The 20,571-nt window shown below is 43.2% G+C and overlaps 2 protein-coding genes across 2 annotated transcripts in view; one reads left to right on the top strand and one right to left on the bottom strand.

The window, feature by feature from the left end:
- The window catches only part of Shc4 (SHC adaptor protein 4), a 66,864-nt gene that overhangs the window by 32,016 nt on the left and 14,277 nt on the right, over positions 1–20,571 (top strand). Inside the window, 4 exon segments of the mRNA XM_042687637.1 lie at positions 7,303–7,366; positions 8,184–8,303; positions 14,673–14,726; positions 19,285–19,336. Of these exon segments, the coding sequence (XP_042543571.1) occupies positions 7,303–7,366; positions 8,184–8,303; positions 14,673–14,726; positions 19,285–19,336 (290 nt within the window).
- Positions 9,640–11,499, bottom strand: Eid1 (EP300 interacting inhibitor of differentiation 1). The gene has a single exon (XM_042687638.1). It carries the CDS (start codon positions 11,345–11,347, stop codon positions 10,811–10,813), a length of 537 nt encoding a protein of 178 aa, XP_042543572.1. The 5' UTR covers positions 11,348–11,499; the 3' UTR covers positions 9,640–10,810.

Here is a 20,571-nt window from a genome sequence, read left to right as displayed (position 1 = left end):
AGGAACATCCAGACGGCTGTCCAGAGTGGTTGTACTACTTTACAACCCCACCAACGGCCTACAGCTGCTTTTTTAACTACATGGAGTAACAAGAGTTGTGGCTAAGCCCATGTGGTCTAAAAAGCCTTCCAAATTTGCTCCTTGGCCTTTTTTCCCCCTGAAGTTGGTGGACTGTTGGAGTAGTGTGAGTCTCAACTATCCTAGGTTAGAAGTAGTTAAGAGAAGTTGCATTACTCCCAGTCCCTAAGTTCTATCCTGCACCACTTCAATCAGGCTCTCTGGAGATGATATTTGGCTATCTGTACATGTTAGCCCTCCAGTATCGCAATCAAGGCTGAGAGCCACCATCCCGAGCATGAATGCCTTTCCCAGGGCAGATGCCTCAGCCACTAGGCCTCCAGGCTACAGATGAAAGAGAGAAGCCACGGCCATTGTCACCCGCTGTGTGATGGGAGGGGCAGGGCCACCAGTGCTGTCTGGTAAAACCATTTTACTGAGGTGGCAGAGAGGGAGAAGAGAGGACAATACCCAATATCTCTCCCAGAATATAGAGTGAGAAGTTGAAAACAGATTCCCCCCCCCCCCCCCCCCGCTTCAAATGGGCAAAGTCAACTCCCCTAGCCTCTAGAAACAGGTGACCTAATTCCCTAGCATCCACCAACAAAGCCATCCAACAAAGCAGGATGCCACGTCCCCCTGTGCAGTGAGTCCAAGAGATTTAATCGGTAGTCCAAGAATGACTTGAGAATCACCAGTGGGATTTGTTAGACTGCAGGTTCCCTAACCCCGTTCAGATTTGCAGAATCCAAGTCCCTAGGATGAGCCCTAGAAATTGGCACTCGAACCAGCCAGTTCCCAGTGATTATTAAGGACTTCAAAGTATGGCCATCACTTACTTACAGGGGGGTGTTGCATGCTCGGTGAGCATACTTGCTGAATGAAGTTGTCTAACCACAGGAGATTTTGCTGGTGTGCTAGTTAACACCTTTCAAATGTGAACACACATGTAAAGAGTGATCTTCCTACATAAAGCCTGTCATGTGTAATACATATATGCCAAATGACCTTTAAAAGAACTAGTTATTTTTTTTTAAAAAATGTTGGGCATGATGCCTCATGCCTGTAATCCTGACTGCTCAGGAGGCTGAGATCTGAGGATCACCGTTCAAAGTCAGCTTGGGCAGGAAAGTCTACGAAACTCTCAGCTCCAATTAATCAGCAAAAAGCTGCAAGTGGAGCAGAGTGGTAGAGTGCCAGACTTAAATGAAAAAGCTCTGGGACAGTGCCCAGGCCTTGAGTTCGAACACCAGTACCGGCACAAACAACAACAACAAAAACCACAACACAACAGGGTTGCTGTCTCTTTCCATATTATGGTAAACTATCTTAAATTATATCAAATAGTGCCAAGTCTTTCTTCTTTGAAGTTAGGCTTAATTTCTGGAAGTAGACATATCACTTAGAATGAAGTGGCTAATTAAGTTGGCTGATCTTCCTTGATTTTTTTTTTTAAACTAGTACTTGGGAGGAGCCCAAAGATCTCACACATGCTAAGCAAGTACTCTACTACCAAGCTGTTAACATCCTTAATCAGAACCTATGATTGACTGACTGACTGATTTTATTTATTTATTTATTTATTGACAGTCCTGGGGCTTGAATTCAGTCCTGGGCACTATCCCTAAGCTTCTTTTGCTCAAGGCTAGCACTCTACCACTAAAGCTACAGCACCACTTCTGGCTTTTCCTGAAAAGTTTATTGGAGATAAGAGTCTCCCGGGCTTTCCTGCCAGGGCTGGCTTTGAACCGTGATCCTCAGATCTTAGCCTCCTGAGTAGCCAGGATTATAGGCATGAGTCACTAAGCACCTGGCAGACTGATGACTTTTAAGTAGTCAGTTTGCAAACCTGTGTGTTCCTTAACTTCAAAAGACCAGCCTCTATAGTATTTTGAATATGTTGTTTTAAATGAAGCCTAGCTTGTCCCTAAAGTAAAGGAAAACTGTCTTTGGGATTGACAAATTCCATTGTATTTTGTATAAAACCCACCACGATTTCTTCATTGTCATATTCACAAGGCTTGACTCTTTTTTTTTTTTTGCCGGTCATGGGTCCTGAACTCTGGGCCTGCGCGCTGTCCCTCAGCTCTTCAGTTCGAGGCTAGCGCTCTACCACTTGAGCCACAGCGCCACTTCCAGCTTTTTCTGCTTATGTGGTGCTGAGGAATCAAACCCAGGACCTCATGCATGCGGGGCAAGCACTCTACCACTGAGCCACCTGCCCAGCCCCAAGGCTTGACTCTTCATAAAGACTATAAAGTCATCCCTTTGTGGGTGTGGATGTTTGAGTTTTGAAATGCATGCGTCTCTTACAGGAAACCAGCGCAGCGCTAGCAGGACATGGGCCCTTGATGGGAAGGAGATGCGGTGCTTGGGTTAGGGAGGTCCTTTGCTTCCATTTAGTTCAATTGGAGCGAAAGGACAGACGTAAAATAGACAGAACAATCCATGAACTAAGGCTGCTGAGCTGGGTCGAGTTGCAAATGTATTTTAGAAATCAGACTTGAAGTCTAATCCCAGCGGATGGAGTGATGAGAGAGAGTCAGTAGTGGGTACGTGCTGTGGGCGGCCCTGAAGGGTTTTTTGAATTCAACCACCCTGGGACTTGAAAGGCCTGTTTCTAAAATGAAAGGCTATATTCTGAGAGCCAAGTGCATACCCTCCTTGGGTGCTGGGTGATGCCTGTTGATAACAGCACAGAGAGAATTTAAACAGCTTTCCATTTTTAACCGGTCTGTGTGCTCTGACTGTGTTCATTGTCTACTTATCACCAGCGAGGCAGGCTCAGGTTCCAAAGTATCCTGTCCCAGGACTTTTGCAACCTTTGGCTGTCTTTAATTTCACCAAGCTGAGCAAAATTGAACACATAGCTCACGGAGCCTTGATGCCCTGAAGGGCAAGATTTAAAAATAACATAAAAGATGCTACTGGGTCTATGTAGAACAATCAGGACAAAATAATACCTCCAGTGCAGTATTAGAAGAGTTTATAAACGTTACTCACATGTGTCTTCATTCATAATATCAAGGTAATTTGAGACATGCAGGTGACAACTGATCCCTTAGACAGGCATTGTTAACTGCTTTTTTGTTTGTTTGTTTTTTGTTTCTGGCCAGTCTTGGGCTTGAACTCAGGGCCTGAGCACTGTCCCTGAGTTTCTTTTGCTCAAGGTTAGCACTCTACCACTTGAGCCACAATGCCACTTCTGGCTTTTTCTGTGTATGTCGTACTGGGGAATCGAACCCAGGGCTTCATGCATGCTAGGCAAGCACTCCACCACTGAGCCACATTCCCAGCTCCACTTTGCCAGGGACTGTCCCTTGGGAGAATAGAGGCCAACAAGTTTTGCCTCTAGTTTTGTATTTCCCCCCCACACACACCTTTTTGAGAGTATTTCTGACTTTTATTTTGGAAAAGCTCTTGCTGTGATTGATTCTCCCTGCCCTTCCTTCCTTTCATTTCAATTTGCTTGGAGAAAACTGAAACCTTTCTTTCACTCTGTGTGTGTGTGGGGGGGGGGGGGGCTGGGTAGAGGATGTGAATGTCCCTTAATTTTATATTACCCATTTGCTGTCTTTGCTGTTTACTGAACAACTGCATTTCACCAGGAAACAAAACAAAATAAAGCCATAGCCCCTCCTCTCATTAGATATTCTATTTCATGATATTGCCTTCCAAAAAAATTTTTTTTGAGGGAAGAGTGTTAGGCAACATTGCTTCCCAGAGGAGCTGAAACTGTTTTTCACACACACACACACACACCCCAAAACTTAAGCTTTGTAGTAGCCTAAGGTTAGTAAAGAAAGATGCTTTGTTCAGATGATTAGTTTGGACTTTAAGAAAGACAAAACATCTTTTTTTTTTGGTCTTATGGTATAGGCAGGGTTTATGGTCTTAAAAGAAAAAAAATCTTCAACTGCCTTCTCCTTCCCTTCCATCAACCCACATCTCCTCTCCCCTCTTGTGGTTAGACAATAAACAAAGTGACCACTTCTTCCCTCTCCCTTCCTCCTCTCTCTACTTCTCCCTTCTTTCTCTCTCTCTGTCTCCCTCTGTCTCTCTAGCTCTGTCTGTCTCTCATAGGCTCCCATGGTAGAAGTCTTCAGCCAGTTAAACTCCAAGAGGTCTGCTCCTCTAAGAGAGTTTATTTGCTAATACAGTGTTTTAGCTGGAGAGAATCTCATAGCCTGTCAGCCACAGAAATGCAGGCTGATGGCGGCTGCAGAACAGCCTGGGGACCTCTTGGCCCAGGGAGAAATCACTACTTGGGGGGGGGGGGGGGGGAGGTAAGGGGGGAGGGGTGCTCAACTTTTGTTTGCTTTTTATTTCTTCAGGATTTGTGAAGTCTGAGACTGGAGGGTGTGGTTGAAATTCTAGCAAAGCTCTGAAAGTACTATTTGTTCTTGAAAATGTTAAGAGGTAATTTCTTGGTCCCAGTCTCTGGGTAAGAAAAAGATCTTTGTGAAGAAAAGTAACAAAATGCAAGCATAGGTCTGCCTTCTGTGGCCGGGATTTCAGATTCCTTCACACTGTGACCAACAAAGAAAGCAAAAACCTGAGAAGTTATTTTTCAGTGATGCTTCTAGAATGTTTTCTGGGGAAAGGGAAGTGAGGGTAGAAAGTGGACTCTTTACTGTTGAATTTTGTACAGATAGGTCTGTTTGGGGAGAGAGCTGAGGATTATTTTGGAGAAAGAGAGAGAGGGAAGGAAAGGAAGGAAGGAAGGAAGGAAGGAAGGAAGCGCCCCTTCCTTCCTTCCGCGCCCCTTCCTTCCTTCCGCGCCCCTTCCTTCCTTCCTTCCTTCCTTCCTTCCTTCCTTCCTTCCTTCCTTCCTTCCTTCCTCTTTCCCTTTTACTTTTCCCTTTTTTCTATCCTCTTTTCCTTCCTTTTTACAAATTCTTGCTATGTAGTCCAGGAACCGATAATCTCCTTGCTTGTGCAATCTTAAATGCTAGGATTCCAGGCATAAGCCACCACACCTGGCTTTATTAACTCTTTCTATAGCACAATAATTTGCATATAGCTGCTACTAATGTGTCTTTATCAATCCATGTTCTGCTTTTTCCCCCCTTGAATTATGTAAATAGTAATCTAGGTCCCTAGTAATGGATCTAGATTGCCATCTTTCCCAACAGTGGATTTTTTTTCTTTTTTTTGCCAGTCCTGGCGCTTGAACTCAGGGCCTGGGCACTGTCCCTGAGCTGCTTTTGCGCAAGGCTAGCACTCTACCACTTGAGCCACAGCGCCATTTCCTGCTTTTTCTGTGTTTGTGGTACTGTAGAATCAAACCCAGGGCTTCATGCATGGGAGACAAGCACTCTACCACTAAGCCACATTCCTAGCCCCAAACAGTGGATTTTGTATTCATCTTTTTTCCCCCCTCTTTTTGGTGGTGCTGAGGTTTGAACTCAGAGCCATATATTTGCTAGGCAAGCACTCTACTATTTGAGCCCAACCCCCTAAACTTGGTTGCTTTATTTTTTAGATAAGATTTCATACTTTTATTTATTTTTGGCTCTGGTTAGCCTCAAACTACAATCTTCCTGCCTACTCCACCCCATAACCAGTACCACAAGCATGAAACATTATGCCCAGTTTCTTTCTTTCCTTTCTGTTAGCATACTTAGTTGTTGTACGAGGGACTTGAATTGTAACATTTCTGCACATGTAGACAAAGATCAACCACACTCTCTGACTCCCCCTGACTCCACTCCTTTCTTCTTAAAACCATGTCAACAGGCCTCACTGTTCTATTTTCATACATGCAGAGACAAAAGCTTTTAGTTAATAACTGCACTTCCGGAGAGGAGGGCATCTGCTTGCTTATTCACCACTTCCATTAAGGGGCATCTACTTAGTTTAGTGGTGCTTTTCTCTCAGGAAGTGCAATATATAGTAAGGGCCGAAAAATAAAGCAAAGGAGGAAATTTGGTATTGATTTCCTTTTCTTCTGCGAAATTACATAAACGGTCGATGGCTTGTAGCAGTAACTGGGTCAATAAGGTTCCATTTGAGACTACCTTGAACCTCTCTCTAGTCTCCAGCATCCTTTACTGACATCGTCATCTGTTTGTGATCTTCTTTGGTGCTCAAAAACTATGGTGTGTGTGTGTGTGGTTTAAGTTCAAAATACCACAATAAAGATTTTGTTAAAGTTGGGGCTGGGAAGGTGGCTCAGTGGTAGAGCACTTGCCTTGCATGCCTGAGGCCATGGGTTTGATTCCCCAGCACCACATAAACAAAAAAAAAGAAAAAAGCCAGCAGTGGCACTGTGGCTCAAGTGGTAGAGCGCTAGCCTTGAGCTGAAGAGCTGAGGGACAGCGCCCAGGCCCAGAGTTCAGGCCCCACGACCGGACCCAAAAAAAAAAAAGAAAGATTTTATTAAAGTTATAATTGGAATGTATTCTCCAGAAACAAAGATCTACCACCCCACTCCCCCTTTTTATTTTCCTTTTCTGGTCATGGGGCTTGAACTCAGGGTCTAGGCACTGGTCCCTGAGCTCTTTTTGCTCAAGGGTAGCACTCTACCACTTTGAGCCACAGTACCACTTCTGGTTTTCTGGTTGTTAATTGGAGGTAAGATTCTCACAGGGACTTCCCTGCCTGAGCTGGTTTTGAACCGTGATCTCAGCATCCTAGGATTACAAGCATGAGCCACCAGTGCCTGGCCACCACTTCCTTTTTGATTGGAAAAAAAAAAAAGACACCAACCAACAACACACAAGGCCAAATCTGAACATCCAAGTGGGAAGGAAATTGATGAAGTGAATGGTAGGCCCCTTGGCTGTGAAACAGCTTTTTTGAGTATTAGGGTGTTGCTAGATCTTCGTTTCTTTTTTTTTCTTGGTCTGGCAAGGGGCTTGAACTCTGGGCCCAGGCGCTGTCCCTCAGCTCTTCAGCTCAAAGCGAGCACTCTACCACTTGAGCTACAGCGCCACTTCTGGTTTCCTGGTGGTTAATTGGAGAGGAGTCTCATGGAGTTTCCTGTCCCGGCTGGCTTTGAACCGTAATCCTCAGATCTCAACCTCCTGAGTAGCTAGGATTATAGGCATAGGCATGAGCCACCAGTGCCCGGCCTTCCTGGGTTTTAACTGCAGAAGGATTAAGCAGAGTGGGGCTGGAGGGGAGTTCATTTATGTTGGTCTCTCCATGTCTAGGTAAAATTTGATCAGGATCATTTCTAACATTTCTGGAATAGTCACAGCACCTAGGGAGTATGCTAAGTGTCTCTGGTTTCTCTTGTAGGGAAGCAATAAGTCGCCTGTGTGAAGCTGTCCCTGGAGCAAATGGAGCCATTAAAAAGCGAAAGGTATATGGGTTGTCTTGTTTTATGTTCCTCCAACTATGGCAAAGAGCATATCAAAATAGGTGTTAAAGGCCAGGTGCTGGCAGCTCATTCCTGTCATTCTGGCTGCTCGAGAGGCTGAGATCTGAGGATCTTGGCTTGAAGCCAGCCTGTGCAGACAAATCTGGAATTCTATTTCCAATAAATCAGCAAAGAGCTGAATGTGGAGGTGTGACTCAAGTATTAAAGAGTGTGAGCCTTGAGCAAATACCCTAAGGGACAACCCTCAGGCTCTGAGTACGTGCACAAGCTCCAATACTAGCAAAAAGCAAAAGGGATAGCCTCAATAAAGCAGCTCCCCTTTTCTTCCTTTTCCTTCCCCTCTCCACCCCAACCTTCTCTTGGTTTTTCCTTCTCTTCTCCCCCCCACTGCAGTGCTGGGGTGTATCAAGCCCAGGGCCTTGTGCAGAACTGGTTCACTAAGCAAAAGCCCTAGTCCCTGGTGGGTTGTGTTTCCTTTTGTAAGATTTGCATTGAAAAGTTCAACTGGTCTAAACTCTCAGGAATTTGTTGATATAAAACAGGCCTCACTCTTGGGGAATAGAGAAGTAGGAGAAAAGTTCTGAGGCCTCAAATTTCACTTCTTAAATGATTCTGAATTTTACTTTGTAAAAGTGTTTAGTTAAAAAAAAACAAAAAAAAAAACCAAAACCTCATGCCTTCTCATCAGAGGAAGAGTAGGGGTTTTAAAGCATTTTTTAAAGTTCTGAAAACATTACTGTAGTGGTTAAGTCTCTAGCAACATCCTTAATTTATAGTGTGGTTTTTGTTATTTTTAAAGGCCCCCGTTAAGTTGCTCTCAACAGTTCTTGGCAAAAGTCATCTTCAGTTTTCGGGAATGAACATACAATTGACTATCTCCACGTGTAGCCTCACGCTGGTGAATCTAGACAGTCAACAGGTAAGAGAGCCAAGGTCATTTTATACTTTAACACATCCATTTTTTTCTGGAAGTCTAGGGCTAATAAAGAGATGTGTAAGAGTATGCTTCCAGTTTAATAAACCAGAGGAAAAAAATCTGCCCAACACGGATGCATAACCATAATTAGAATACTAGTATTACCAACTTGCCAACTTGTCACCCATTGAACACCGAACTGTACAAATACTTGCTGCTCAGAGAACACACTAAACACCACCTGATACGTGATGTACTTGCTTTGATCCTTGGACTGGGGTGTGGATGAAGGGGCAGAGGAAGAGTAGTATGAGTTCTGGGGCTGATACTATAGCCTACTGAAACTCAAGCAGAAAACATTTTCTTCTAATTCTTCAGGTCAAAAAGTTTTCCCAAATGTTAAGCTACATTGGCATTCCTTTGAATTAAAAAAAAAAAAATCCTTCCATCAGGTTATTCCTGTGTGAGGGTATGATTTTCTAATATTTACTGGCTTAAGGTTCTTGATATTGAAGGTTTTACTGTAGATCACGGTCTCATAGAAGGTTTGGCACTGGTCATGCCAGAAGCTTTGGGGCCACAGGGAGGGTAAAATGATGGGTTTTGTCACTTACCTTTCTGGGTTTAGTTTGTAGACATTATGAGCTTTTTCTCTGGGCTTCTTTGTTTTTTTTTGCCATCTTTATCTGGAGGTAAATGTAACCGGCCAGTTTATTGGTCACTGGCATGTCCCTCAAGAGTACCTGTCAATTTACACTGCACAATTACTACCTATTCATTCATCTGACTGCAGCTACCAGCTAGAGAAGGCAACAGAAGATGTTAGGGAAGAGGCTCTAGGATTAATAACCAACAGTTTACTCCCCATCCTCTCCCCCACCCAACCAAGCTAGTGTTCCAAATGATTCTAATTATCCTTGTCACAGTCCTGGCACTTTATAGGATTTCTCCTCTAAGGGTGGGTAAGAGGGTAAAAGGCTGAGTTGTCTTTCTACATAGAATCTGTTCTTTACTGTCATTATGGAAGAGTATCTGAATCTTTGAAATGATCATGTTGAGATCTGCTTTTATACTCACTTTGCTTGGCATAGCCTTCTGTTTTAATTGTTACTCCCACAGAACCAGCATCTCAGTGCAGTAGTCATAGCAGCAAGGTAACGTTTTCCTCAGCTGGCAAATCCTTACAGGCTGTCCTTTCCTGAGCTTTAGCTTTCAGAAGTTAATTTGTAAATCAGGTGTTTGAAAGTGGATCATTATGAACATTATTTAAACTTAGAAAAATGGACAAAAGAAATATGCCAACATATGTATGCATGCAATACTATCAGCCAAACAAACACACAGAACAAGGAATTTTATTATCTCCAATGCTGGTGCATAAGGAATAACAAGCTTAATTAGAGGAGGAGACAGAGAGAAACTTCAGATACTGAGGTGGATTTCTGGCTAGGTTTACGACCTTCAAAGACAGATAGTATAATTATAATTGTTTGTAAAAAAAACATTTTGGGATTTTCCTTTTACTTGAGAATTTTCACTAACAGTTCTTACAATACGAAGTTCAATCACCAGCTTAAACAAAACACAGCAAGCAAGACAAAAGATATACCTTGTATACAAGGGTACTAGAAATAGCTTTTCTTTGTACTTTCACATTTTAACGTCTAAATTGAAACTTTAAAAAGAAGGGTTGATTTTCTGACATCTTAAAAAGAGTCATGACAGTTAATTTTCCTGATTATAGATCACAGTCGCTTTATAAATGATCAAGATACATGTACTAACAACGTTTCAGATTTCCTTAGAAACACATTTTAAAATAATAGCACATGACATTCTATATGAATTTAATTTCTTCATCCTTTCGGGGGCATGAATATTTAATGAATCTAACAATGCAGATGTAGTCCGATAATTACGCCTTGTCTAAGATCACGAATTCTGAGTTTTCACAATAGGCATTCAAGTCCAAATAATTCAAAGGTGTCTGGTGGATGTAATTCTGTCCTTCTCATTCTATGACTAGTGTCAGGGGGCTCTGGTATTGGCAGTTTGTCTTGGTCATGGTTTCCTCTTGAAAAAAATCATCTTGATGGTGGATGGTGTCCACAAGATGTCTTCCCCCAACGCAAAGGGGAAAAAAAAAAAAAAAAATCTCGATCAATAACCAAAGTCAGAGCCACAAGTGTTCCAGGACGTTCTTGAAACCAGTCTTCCACAGTCCTAAGCCCTTTCCCCTCCCCCTCCCGCCCCCTTCTTCTTCCTTTCCTTCCTTTTTCTTTTCCTTTTTCACCTCGGTCCAGTCACTGTCCTATTGTCTTCTCTTCAGGGAAACAAAACAACAACAACAAAAACTATATATATATTTTTTTCCTTTTTATGTTGAAGACCCAGCTTTTCACAGGGCTCTGTGGAAGGCAACCCAAACGATGGCGGAAATGTGGGGAATCTGTCCTTAAGGAGTTTCCTCCTCCTCCTCCTTTTTTTTCTTTTGCCACCAGCCTGTGATTTTACTCCCTATCGATAATCTCATCGCAACCGAGTTCTTCGGTCAGGCGATTGACCACCATGAGCGAGAAGAGCTCCTCGATGAAGGCTAGCTGGTCGAAGGGGGTCTTCTCGTAATGCATCTGGAACCCCCCGTCCAGCGCGGCCTCCCGGGCCCGGGAGGTTCGCAGAAACATCTTGTTGGCTTCTTCCAGGGCGGCGGACACCCGGTAGCCCGCGCCGCCCAGCCGATCCCCTTCGGGGTACTCGTATTCCTCCTCCCAGTCATCGAACTCCTCGTCCTCGCTCTCGAAGTCGAGGCCGGCCATGGGTCCGGGGTGCTCGGCGCCGGGCCCGGCCGCCAGGCCGCCTTTCCCCCGTGGCGGGGCCGCCGCCGCCGCCATGGGCTGGGCCGCGGCCCCCGCCTCCTCCTCCATGGGGCCTACCTCCTCCAGCGGCGGCGGCAGGTCGCCCTCGCCCAGCATCACGTCCATCTGCAGGTCGTTGCACTCCTCGTACAGCTCCGACAGCTCTGCCATCTCCGCCATGGTGATCGACATGCTGGCGGCTCTTTGGAAACGTGTGATCTTAGGTTATCTTGGCGTCTCTCTCTCCACCCCCCCCAAACCCCGGGAAAAGAAAAAAAAAAAAAAATGCAACGTCCTGGGGCTGCCTGAGCCGAGCTGCCTCCTCCGGGTGGGCGGTGCGCCTGCGCGCCGGCGCGGGAGCAGGGGGAGAGCGCGCTGACGTAATGCACTGCGCCTGCGTCCTTCTGCAGATCCGGGACAGGGAAGGGGCGGGGTCTTCCTCCTCCCCCTCCCACCCCCCTCCCGCTACGCCTCGCTGGGCCCCCGCCACCATGGCGGGGAAGGAGAAGGAGGCGTTTGCTGTCTGTGTCTCTGCGCACGGTTCCATGATGGTGGTGGTGGTGGTGGTGGGTTACATCATGATGCATTTGGACCTGTGCAAACCGAAGAGGCCCACAATAGGCAAGCGCGGTACTCTGCTCCGTTCCCCCCGCCCCGCCCCGCCCCGCCCCGCCCCGCCCCGCCCCGCCCCGCCCCGCCCCGCCCCGCCCCGCCCCGCCCCGCCCCCGGGATGCTGGAAGCTGGACAATACGTGGTCTCCATAGCAACAAGTCAGGCCCCGCCCCCCTCCTTTCTTCATCCTGGAAACTGGGGCTTCTGGTCCAAGGCTTAAGGGACCTGCTCTCCAGGCGTGAATAACTGGAGATTCCACGTCTCCAAACTGGACAGTATATATCAGGGATCCACATATGAGGAAACGATCCTTTCTGCTCATCTAGCTATAAATGATCCTTTCTGCTCATCTATCTATAAATGATCCTTCCTGCTCATCTATCTATCTATAAATGATCCTTTCTGCTCATCTATCTATCTTTCTGTTTATTGACATATATATGTATAGTCATTCACCAGAGGGAAACATACCATATATATGTATTTATATATAAATACATATATTTATATATAAATACATATATATATCTGGTCCCATTGCTTTTCCCAGGAGCTCCCTTCCCACAATGATCAATTTGATGTGTTTTCTTCCAATCTCCTTTTCTTCGCCTTCACAAGGATCTTAACATACTTGTAAGGATTTGCATGTTTTGATGAGGAGGGGGAAAAAAAAGACTCCACAGTGTTGTGAAAAAAAATTAGCTTTGATTCAGTCTTTTGTTGTTCTTGTTGTTTGTTTTTTGTTTGTGTAAATGTACTGAAGTTGACCTAAGGGTGCATTGATACTGTAAAGAATGGATCCCCCCCCATGTTCCAGTGTTCCTCGAGAATAAAAGGTGTAATGGTAGAGTATTCATTCTTCCAGTGCATGCTATCAAATTGCTATATCTAGAATAGCTGTGCATAGTTATCACACACTCACCACATAGGATTTTGTTGAATTTTAATAATTTTAAAATCACTTTGGTGGTATCTTGTTTTATTTTCCATACCTTTAGCTTTCTTGGAGATTGATTATCTTTCAGTAGGTTTCTCAAGCATTCGTATTTGTTTTGTGAATTAATTGGTTCTACTTGGAGTTTATTTCTATTTCTTACTGATTTGTAAGAAAACCTTATAAACTCTCTATGTGGAACTTTTTCATTTTACAAATATGTTCTCCTTGCCTATTATTGTTTGTCTTAAAAGTCTTATATAAAGGTTTTAAAATTTGTTTTTATGTAGCCAAATACAAGATTTTTCTGTATTTCCTTTGAATATTAGAATTGATTTTTTTCAAAAAGTATGGATTTTTCTACTTCACTAATATATCTAGCTAGCTGATACAGAAAAAAAAATAAACTCAGGGCCTTGGCACTGCTCATTAGCTTTATTGCTCAAGGCTAGCACTCTACTTCTTGAGCCATACCTCCACTTCCAGTTTTTTTCTGATTAATTGGAGATAAGAGTCTCACAGACTTTCCTACCTGGGCTGGCTTTGAACCTTGTTCTTCAGATCTCAGCCTTCTGAGTAGCTAGGAATACAGGAGTGAGTCATTGGTGTCCAGGGAAAATCTTGTTTTTGTTTTATGAAGATTGTCTTAGCTCTTCTTGAGCATTTATTATTCCATATTTTATAAATGATTTGAATATATCTTTGTTATGTCTTGTTATCTAGTGAAGTATATCCTGTCTTTTGCTCACTGGACACAGGTGGCTCTCAGGAGGCTGAGATATTCAGCTTAGGCATGAAAATCTATAAGATGTTTTATCTCCAGTTAACCAGCAAAAAGGCAGACATGGAACTATAGTTCATATGGTAGTGTGCTAGGCTTGAGTGAAAAAGTTTAGAGACAACACCTTGGCTCTTCAGTTCAAGCCCCAGTACTGGTGCATATACCCCCCCACCCCCATACACATACACAATTGCTTTAGCAATTTATACTTGCACGGTAATTTATACTTCCCTATTGATTTATATTTCTATATTAATTTTGGGAACATCTTGAAAAGTTCCTATAACGACATTGGTAGCATTTCTTTCAGAATTATGTGGAATTTATAGATTAATTTAGGGCTAGAGAAAATATCTTTGTAATATCTTTCTACTTAATCAGGTCTTTTTTATACCCTTCAATAAATCTTTCCCAAAACTTTACATGATTCTTATTAGTTTATACTTTAGGTATATTCTTTTTTTTTTTTTTTTGGCCAGTCATGAGGCCTGAACTCTGGGCCTGGGCGCAGTCCCTCAGCAATTCAGCTTAAGGATAGCACTCTACCACTTGAGCCACAGCACCACTTCCGGCTTTTTTCTGCTTATATGGTGCTGAGGAATCGAACCCAGGGCCTTGTGCATGCAAGGCAAGCACTCTACCACTGAGTGACCTTCCCAGCCCCTTAGGTATATTCTTATAAAATGTACTTTTCTCTTTGGCCCCCAAAAGTGTCTAATTAATGGGCTATTGCTGATAGGATTACATTGAGCTTTGTACTTATTGCTTTAGTTTTTACTGAAATAGAAATATAGAAATATATGCAAATAACATGTGTAGCTTAATTGTCATGAGATGAACTTGTCTGTGTAACTACTACCCAGATCAAAAGTGCCATTTTCAGCATCAGATAATCATTGGCTTCCTCTTCCTCTGCCCCAGGAGTAACCATCATCTCCACGTTCAACATGACAAAATAACTCTGCTTTTGAGCATCAGTAAATAAAACCATACATTTTTTTAGGTTAGGGGCACCTTGTACCACAAATTCTTGCTGTATAGGAGTCCGTTGTTTGAAAATCACACTGGACAGCTAATTTACTGCTATTAGAAACAGAGTAATTATTCCTTTTCTTGAGGTTGTCATGTGTGACACTCGATAACTAGGAACAATCATTTATCATATCATGATGTTTATGTTTTTTTTTCAGATTATTGCCAATCATCATATGCAGTCTATTTCATTCGCCTCAGGAGGGGATCTTGTAAGTATGGTTTGGTAAAAGTTCTTTTTAGAAAAGTTAAGTTCTATGTGAAGTGTAGGAACTACTACATGTGTTTTCCAAATGTCCTTGTAGTCTGTTAATAGGTAAATGTGGCAGGTAATTAAAAAAATAAAAGAGCCATGTGCCAGTGGCTCATGCCTATAATCTTAGCTACTCAGGAGCCTGAGATCTGAGGATCACCGTTCGAAGCCAGCCCAGGCAGAAAAGTCCCTGTCAGATGCTTATCTCCAATTAACCACTCAAAAAACAAAACAAAACAAAAAAACCTGGAAGTGAAGCTGTGGTTCAAGGTGGTACAAGCGCTAGCTGTGAGCAAAAAGAGCTCAGGGACAGTGCCTGGGCCCTGAGTACAAGCCCCACACACACACAAAAAAGACAGACTTGAGTAGAATATTTCCTGTCACTTAATTGTAAAATGGGGTTGGAGGCGTGGCCCACTTGGAGCAGTGCTAGACAGGTTCACATAGTGGCAGGGACTGAGTTTGAGTCTCAGTCTCAGACCTTAAAAAAAAATTTAATATACTCAGATTAGGAGTTGAACTGATAATCCTTCATTGTGTTATTAGCCATGGAACTATCATTGGCTAAGCTTCTTGTTGATCATATTGAAGTCACAAAAGAAACCCCCAAAAAACAAAAAGAAAAACTTGAGCATGTCTCTCCTACCTGTGTTGCCAGTGGTCTCTCAGGATTATTCCCACAGAGTCAACTGGACTTGGTGTGAGGAAAACTGGTATGAGGGAAGGAAGGCTCATTTTCCATCCTGCCTCCGAAGCAAGGCAGCTAAACCTAACCAGAACAAGCGAACAGCTTGGCGGAAAACCCGTGCAAAGAATGGATAACTGGAGAGAGAGTTACTTAGATTTCCTCTCGTCTGAGTCATGCTCACTTCCAGTGAGTTAGTGAGTTGTGGGGGCTTCTCTCTCTGAAGCTCTACAGAATGGAGTGTCGCTCCTTGTCTCCCTGCCCCGTCCACCGCTGGACCAGAGTGTTTGGAGAGAGACATTAAAATGAGGGGCTTCAGGGACTGAACAACCAACAAATCTATTTGAGAGAATGGATGCCTTCTGTTTCACTCCAGAGGAGTGACATCATGTGCCATTTTTGTATGGGCATATGGAACACTAGGAGAAGGTAACAGGATTCAGGAGAAGGTAACAATATTCAGAGAAGCTGAATATTGGTAACCTCAAGAACAGATATGGAGAACATATGCAGACCTTTAGTATCTGCCACAAATTTATATCGTTTGTATCTAAAGTGTGTATGTGTATATATATGCATCTATATGTATATGTATATATACACACATACATATTTATACCCACACACATACTGCTGACTTGGTTAAAACCCCTGTGCTCTCTGCAATTGGAGAGAAAGTAGAACAATATAGAATAATAAGTATGGCTTAGTTGGTAGAGTGCTAGCCAGTGAGTGAAGGTGGAAAATACTGCGTTTAAGTCCTGGTCTCAGACATAAGATAGAAAGAAAAAATAGAAAGAAAAGAAAGAAGGAAAGAAGGAAGGAAGGAAGGAAGGAAGGAAGGAAGAAAGGAAGAAAAAATGGTAAGCTGGGCCAGGTGCTGGTAACTCACATCTGTAATCCTAACTACTCAGGAGGCTGAGACCTGAGGAACACAGTTAGACCCGTCTGGCCTGGGAAGTCCACGAGGACTCTTATATATATATATAGTTTTTTATTGTAAAGATACTGTACAAAGGGGTTGCAGTTACATGAGTAAGGTAATGAGTACACTTCCTATAAAGCATCGTTACCCCCTCCTTTGTTTTTCCCCTACCATCCCTTCCCTCCCCACCTCCCCAACTCCTCCCCCCACCAAGCTGTAAAGCTCATTTTCAACTTAGTATCTTGTACATCTCATTGTTACAATGGGTCATCTGTATCCTTATTTCAGCATTTTGTTACTTACTCCAATTCTCTCTCTCCTCTCTCTCTCTCTCTCTCTCTGTCACACACACACACACACACGCACACACACACACACACACACACACACACACACACACACAGCCAGAAACAGAGATGCAACTCAAATGGTAGAATACTAGCCTTGAAGAAAAGAAAGGGCCCAGGAACAGCACCCAGGACCTGAGTTCAAGCCCCAGTTACCCAGCCCTCTATATATACAAATAGTCAGTTGGATTCATCCTGAGCACTGGGGCTGGAACTCTGTCCAGTAGACCACATTTCCAGTTAGGTGGTATATAGTGCCAGGCATTGGAGTTATGTAGAGCTTGTTTAACCTCTTGATGGTTCAGGGTCCTTATCTATGAGGGGGATGCTCTGGTTAATCATCTCCATGTCACCACGAAAAGCAGTTGTGGGGACTGGGAAGGTGGCTCAGTGGTAGAGTGCTTGCCTTGCATGAGGTCCTGGGTTCCGTTCCTTAGCACCACAAAAGCAGAAAAAAATGGAAGTGGTGCTGTGGCTCAAGTGGTAGAGCGCTAGCCTTGAGCTGAAGAGCTGAGGGACAGAGCCCAGGCCCAGAGTTCAAGCCCCACAACTGATGAAAGAGAGGGGGAGGGGGGAAGAAGGAAGGAAGGAAGGAAGGAAGGAAGGAAGAAGAAAGCAAGCAAGCAAAGCAAAGCAGTTGTGTCTATCCTGCCTGTGTTGTCTGACCCATCTCAAACTCATCTCAACACAGAGTTCCCCACTCAGGTGCAAGAGGCTTCTGCAACAGACAACACTGCTGCTGACATTAGGCCACTGCTTTAGCTTAATATGACTTGGTAGAGCCAGACGCAATTCTGCCTTTTCTTCTAGGTGAATAGAAGACCAAGTTCTTAGACATGACCTTACTTAATGGGAAGACATTTAAGCCATTTTTCTTTCTGCACAAGAAATTTACTTGCTTGTGTGTTCTTAAAACAACTCAAGACTAAGTTATGCTGACCCTGAGGTCTGCTTCCTGTATGCTTCGTTGTGGGTTATTAAGTGATTGTCTTTGAGGGTATTACAGGCCTGGGCTTTTATTTCCTGAGAGCTGATTGCCTCTGCCCTCTAGAGAGTCATTCTTCTCATCTGCAAATGGCACTGGATATATTTTTTTCTTCTCTGAGAACTGAGATAACAAAAAGCATCTTTAATTATTCAAATCTCATCATTCATCAACTTATTCTTTTCAATCAAAGCTGGAATTACCAAGGAGCTTGTTTTTTGTTGTTGCTGCTTTGTTTTTTGTTTTTGTTTTTTTTTTAACCAAGTCAGCAACATATTTCTCTTTTACTTAAGTCTTCATAGTTTCTTCCTTTTTAAAAACGATTTCTTTGTCCTCTGATGGTATTGATCAGATAAATGCATTGCATTCTTGCTGTATTTTTCTTTTTTTCTTTTCTTTTTTTTTTGGTCATGGGGCTTGAACTCTGAGCTCAGTCCCTGAGCTCTTCAGCTCAAGGCTAGCTCTACCACTTCAGCCACAGCGCCACTTCTGGTTTTCTGGTGGTTAATTGGAGATAAGAGTCTCACAGCCTTTCCTGCCTGGGTTGGCTTTGAACCGTGATCCTCAGATCTCAGCCTCCTGAGTAGCTAGGATTACAGGTGTGAGCCATTGACACCTGGCTTGTATTTTTCTTGAAGCCAGCTGATGATGCACTCACACAAGCCACCAAGAACAAAATCCAATATTTCTTTGATCACACACCTGTGTCTGTTTGAACAGTAGGGATATTGATGTGTGCCACATCCTACTTTATGGCACATTTGTGATCACATAACTCCTGAGATTCGAAGTTTCAGCACAGAATCATGGTCCCTAACCATTTAGAAAGAATGTCAAACTGGGTGCTGGTGGCTTGGGCCTGTAATCCCAGCAACTCAGGAAACTGAGATCTGAGGATCACGGTTCAAAGCCAGCCTAGGCAGGAAAGTCTGTGACTTATTCCAGTTAACCACCAGAAAACTGGAAGTGGTGCTGTGGCTCAAAGTGGTAGAGCACTAGCCTTGAGCAAAATTGCTCAGAGACAGTGCCCAGTCCCAGAGTTCAAGCCCCACAACTGACTAAAAAAGTGCCCTAATATATAACATATCTGTATTATCTTTTATTCTCAATGACATAGTCTATATCAAAAAAAATTTTTTGTGGCCATCCTAGGGCTTGAACTCAGGACTTGAGTGTTGTCCCATAGCTCCATTCGTGTTATTTATTTATTTTTTTATTTGTGTCTCCAATTAAGGAGATGAAAGTCTCATGGGCTTTCCTGTCCAGTCTGGCTTTGAACCATGATCCTCAGATTTCAGCCTCCTGAGTAACTAGGCTTACAGGCGTGAGCCACCAGCACCTGGAGGCCTCTAAAACTTTAACCTTCCTAGTCTCCTCTCAAGAGGAAGAGCATTTGAGCCTCACAATTGCTTAACTATATAACGCAAATTAAGCTCTCCCTGCAATGTTATCCTTTTCTCTTGAAACAGAAAGATTCATATGTAAGTTCTTCTTTCAGTGTCACGTCTCAAATGTGATCATAGCTTTCAATGGTATAATCCATCTGAAATACAGTTGTTTTTCCTTTTCTTATAGGATACTACAGACTATGTTGCCTACGTAGCTAAAGATCCAGTTAATCAAAGAGGTATGGAAACAACTCCTAGATTCTCTTAAAGCTATTAGATACCAACTTTAAATAGTAATGAGCAAGGAAGTGGAGCTGTGGCTCAAAGTGGTAGAGTGCTAGCTCGCAGCAAAAAGATCTCAGAGGGCTGGGAAGGTGGCTCAGTGGTAGAGCGCTTGCCTTGCAGGCCTGAGGCCCTGGGTTCGATTCTCCAGCACCACATAAGCAAAAAGAAAAAAAGCCGGAAGTGGCGCTGTGGCTCAAGTGGTAGAGCGCTAGCCTTGAGCTGAAGAGCTGAGGGACAGTACCCAGGCCCAGAGTTCAGGCCCCATGACCGGAAACAAAAAAAAAAAAAAAGAGATCTCAGAGACAGCGCCCAGGCCCTGAGTTCAAACCCCATGAACGACAAAAAAAAAAAAAAAAAAAAGGGAGTGGGGAGGAAGAAAGGAAAAAGGAAAGAGGTCCTCATAAGGTCACCAATCAATAAATAGATGAATCAGTTCTACATCCTGAACAGAACTTTATAGAAGAATATTACAAGCCACTAAGAAACATTTGGAAAAAAAATTTAGCCTCACTAGCAATGAGAGATGCAGAAACGTATCATTAGATACTACATTTCTAACATTGAAAATTGTAAAATGTGGTTTAGATTAGAAGATACTATTGGATACTATTGATAAGTATGTAGATTTAGCCAGGTGCTAGCTACTCAGGAGTATTGCAGTTCATAGCCAGCCTGGGCAGGAAAGTCTGTGAAACTCTTATCTCAATGAACCAGCAGCAGAAATGGAGCTGTGGCTCAAGTGATAGAGCGCTAGCCTTGAGCAAAAAAGCACAGAGTCAGCATCAGGGCCCTGAGATCAAGCCCCAGGACTGGAACAATAAATAAATAAATAGAAAATCAAGTAAGCCATAGCATGTTTTTCTGAGTGCTGTATATAGTTTTTTTTTGTTTTGTTTTGTTTTTTTTTTTTTTGTCAGTCATGGGGCTTGAACTCTGGGCCTCGGATTTGTCCCTCAGCTCTTCAACTGAAGGTGAGCGCTCTACCACTTGAGCTACAGCGCCACTTCCCATAGCATGTTTTTCTATGCAGCAATTTAGACTATTTTAGATTAATAAGTGATGACATGGGGAAAATATAGGATGCAAATGTGTGTAGTATGACTCAAGGTACAAGCGTAGACACTCATAGAATAAATATAGGAGAAATACACAACAAATTGTTTCCAATGGTTGTCCTCAGTAAGATTTT

This window comes from Dipodomys spectabilis, unplaced genomic scaffold (assembly GCF_019054845.1).
Source record: "Dipodomys spectabilis isolate Male_0828 unplaced genomic scaffold, ASM1905484v1 ptg000108l, whole genome shotgun sequence".
Lineage (NCBI taxonomy): Eukaryota > Metazoa > Chordata > Mammalia > Rodentia > Heteromyidae > Dipodomys > Dipodomys spectabilis.
Note: the sequence above shows the minus strand (reverse complement) of the source record. Positions and strands in the feature narration are given on the sequence as shown.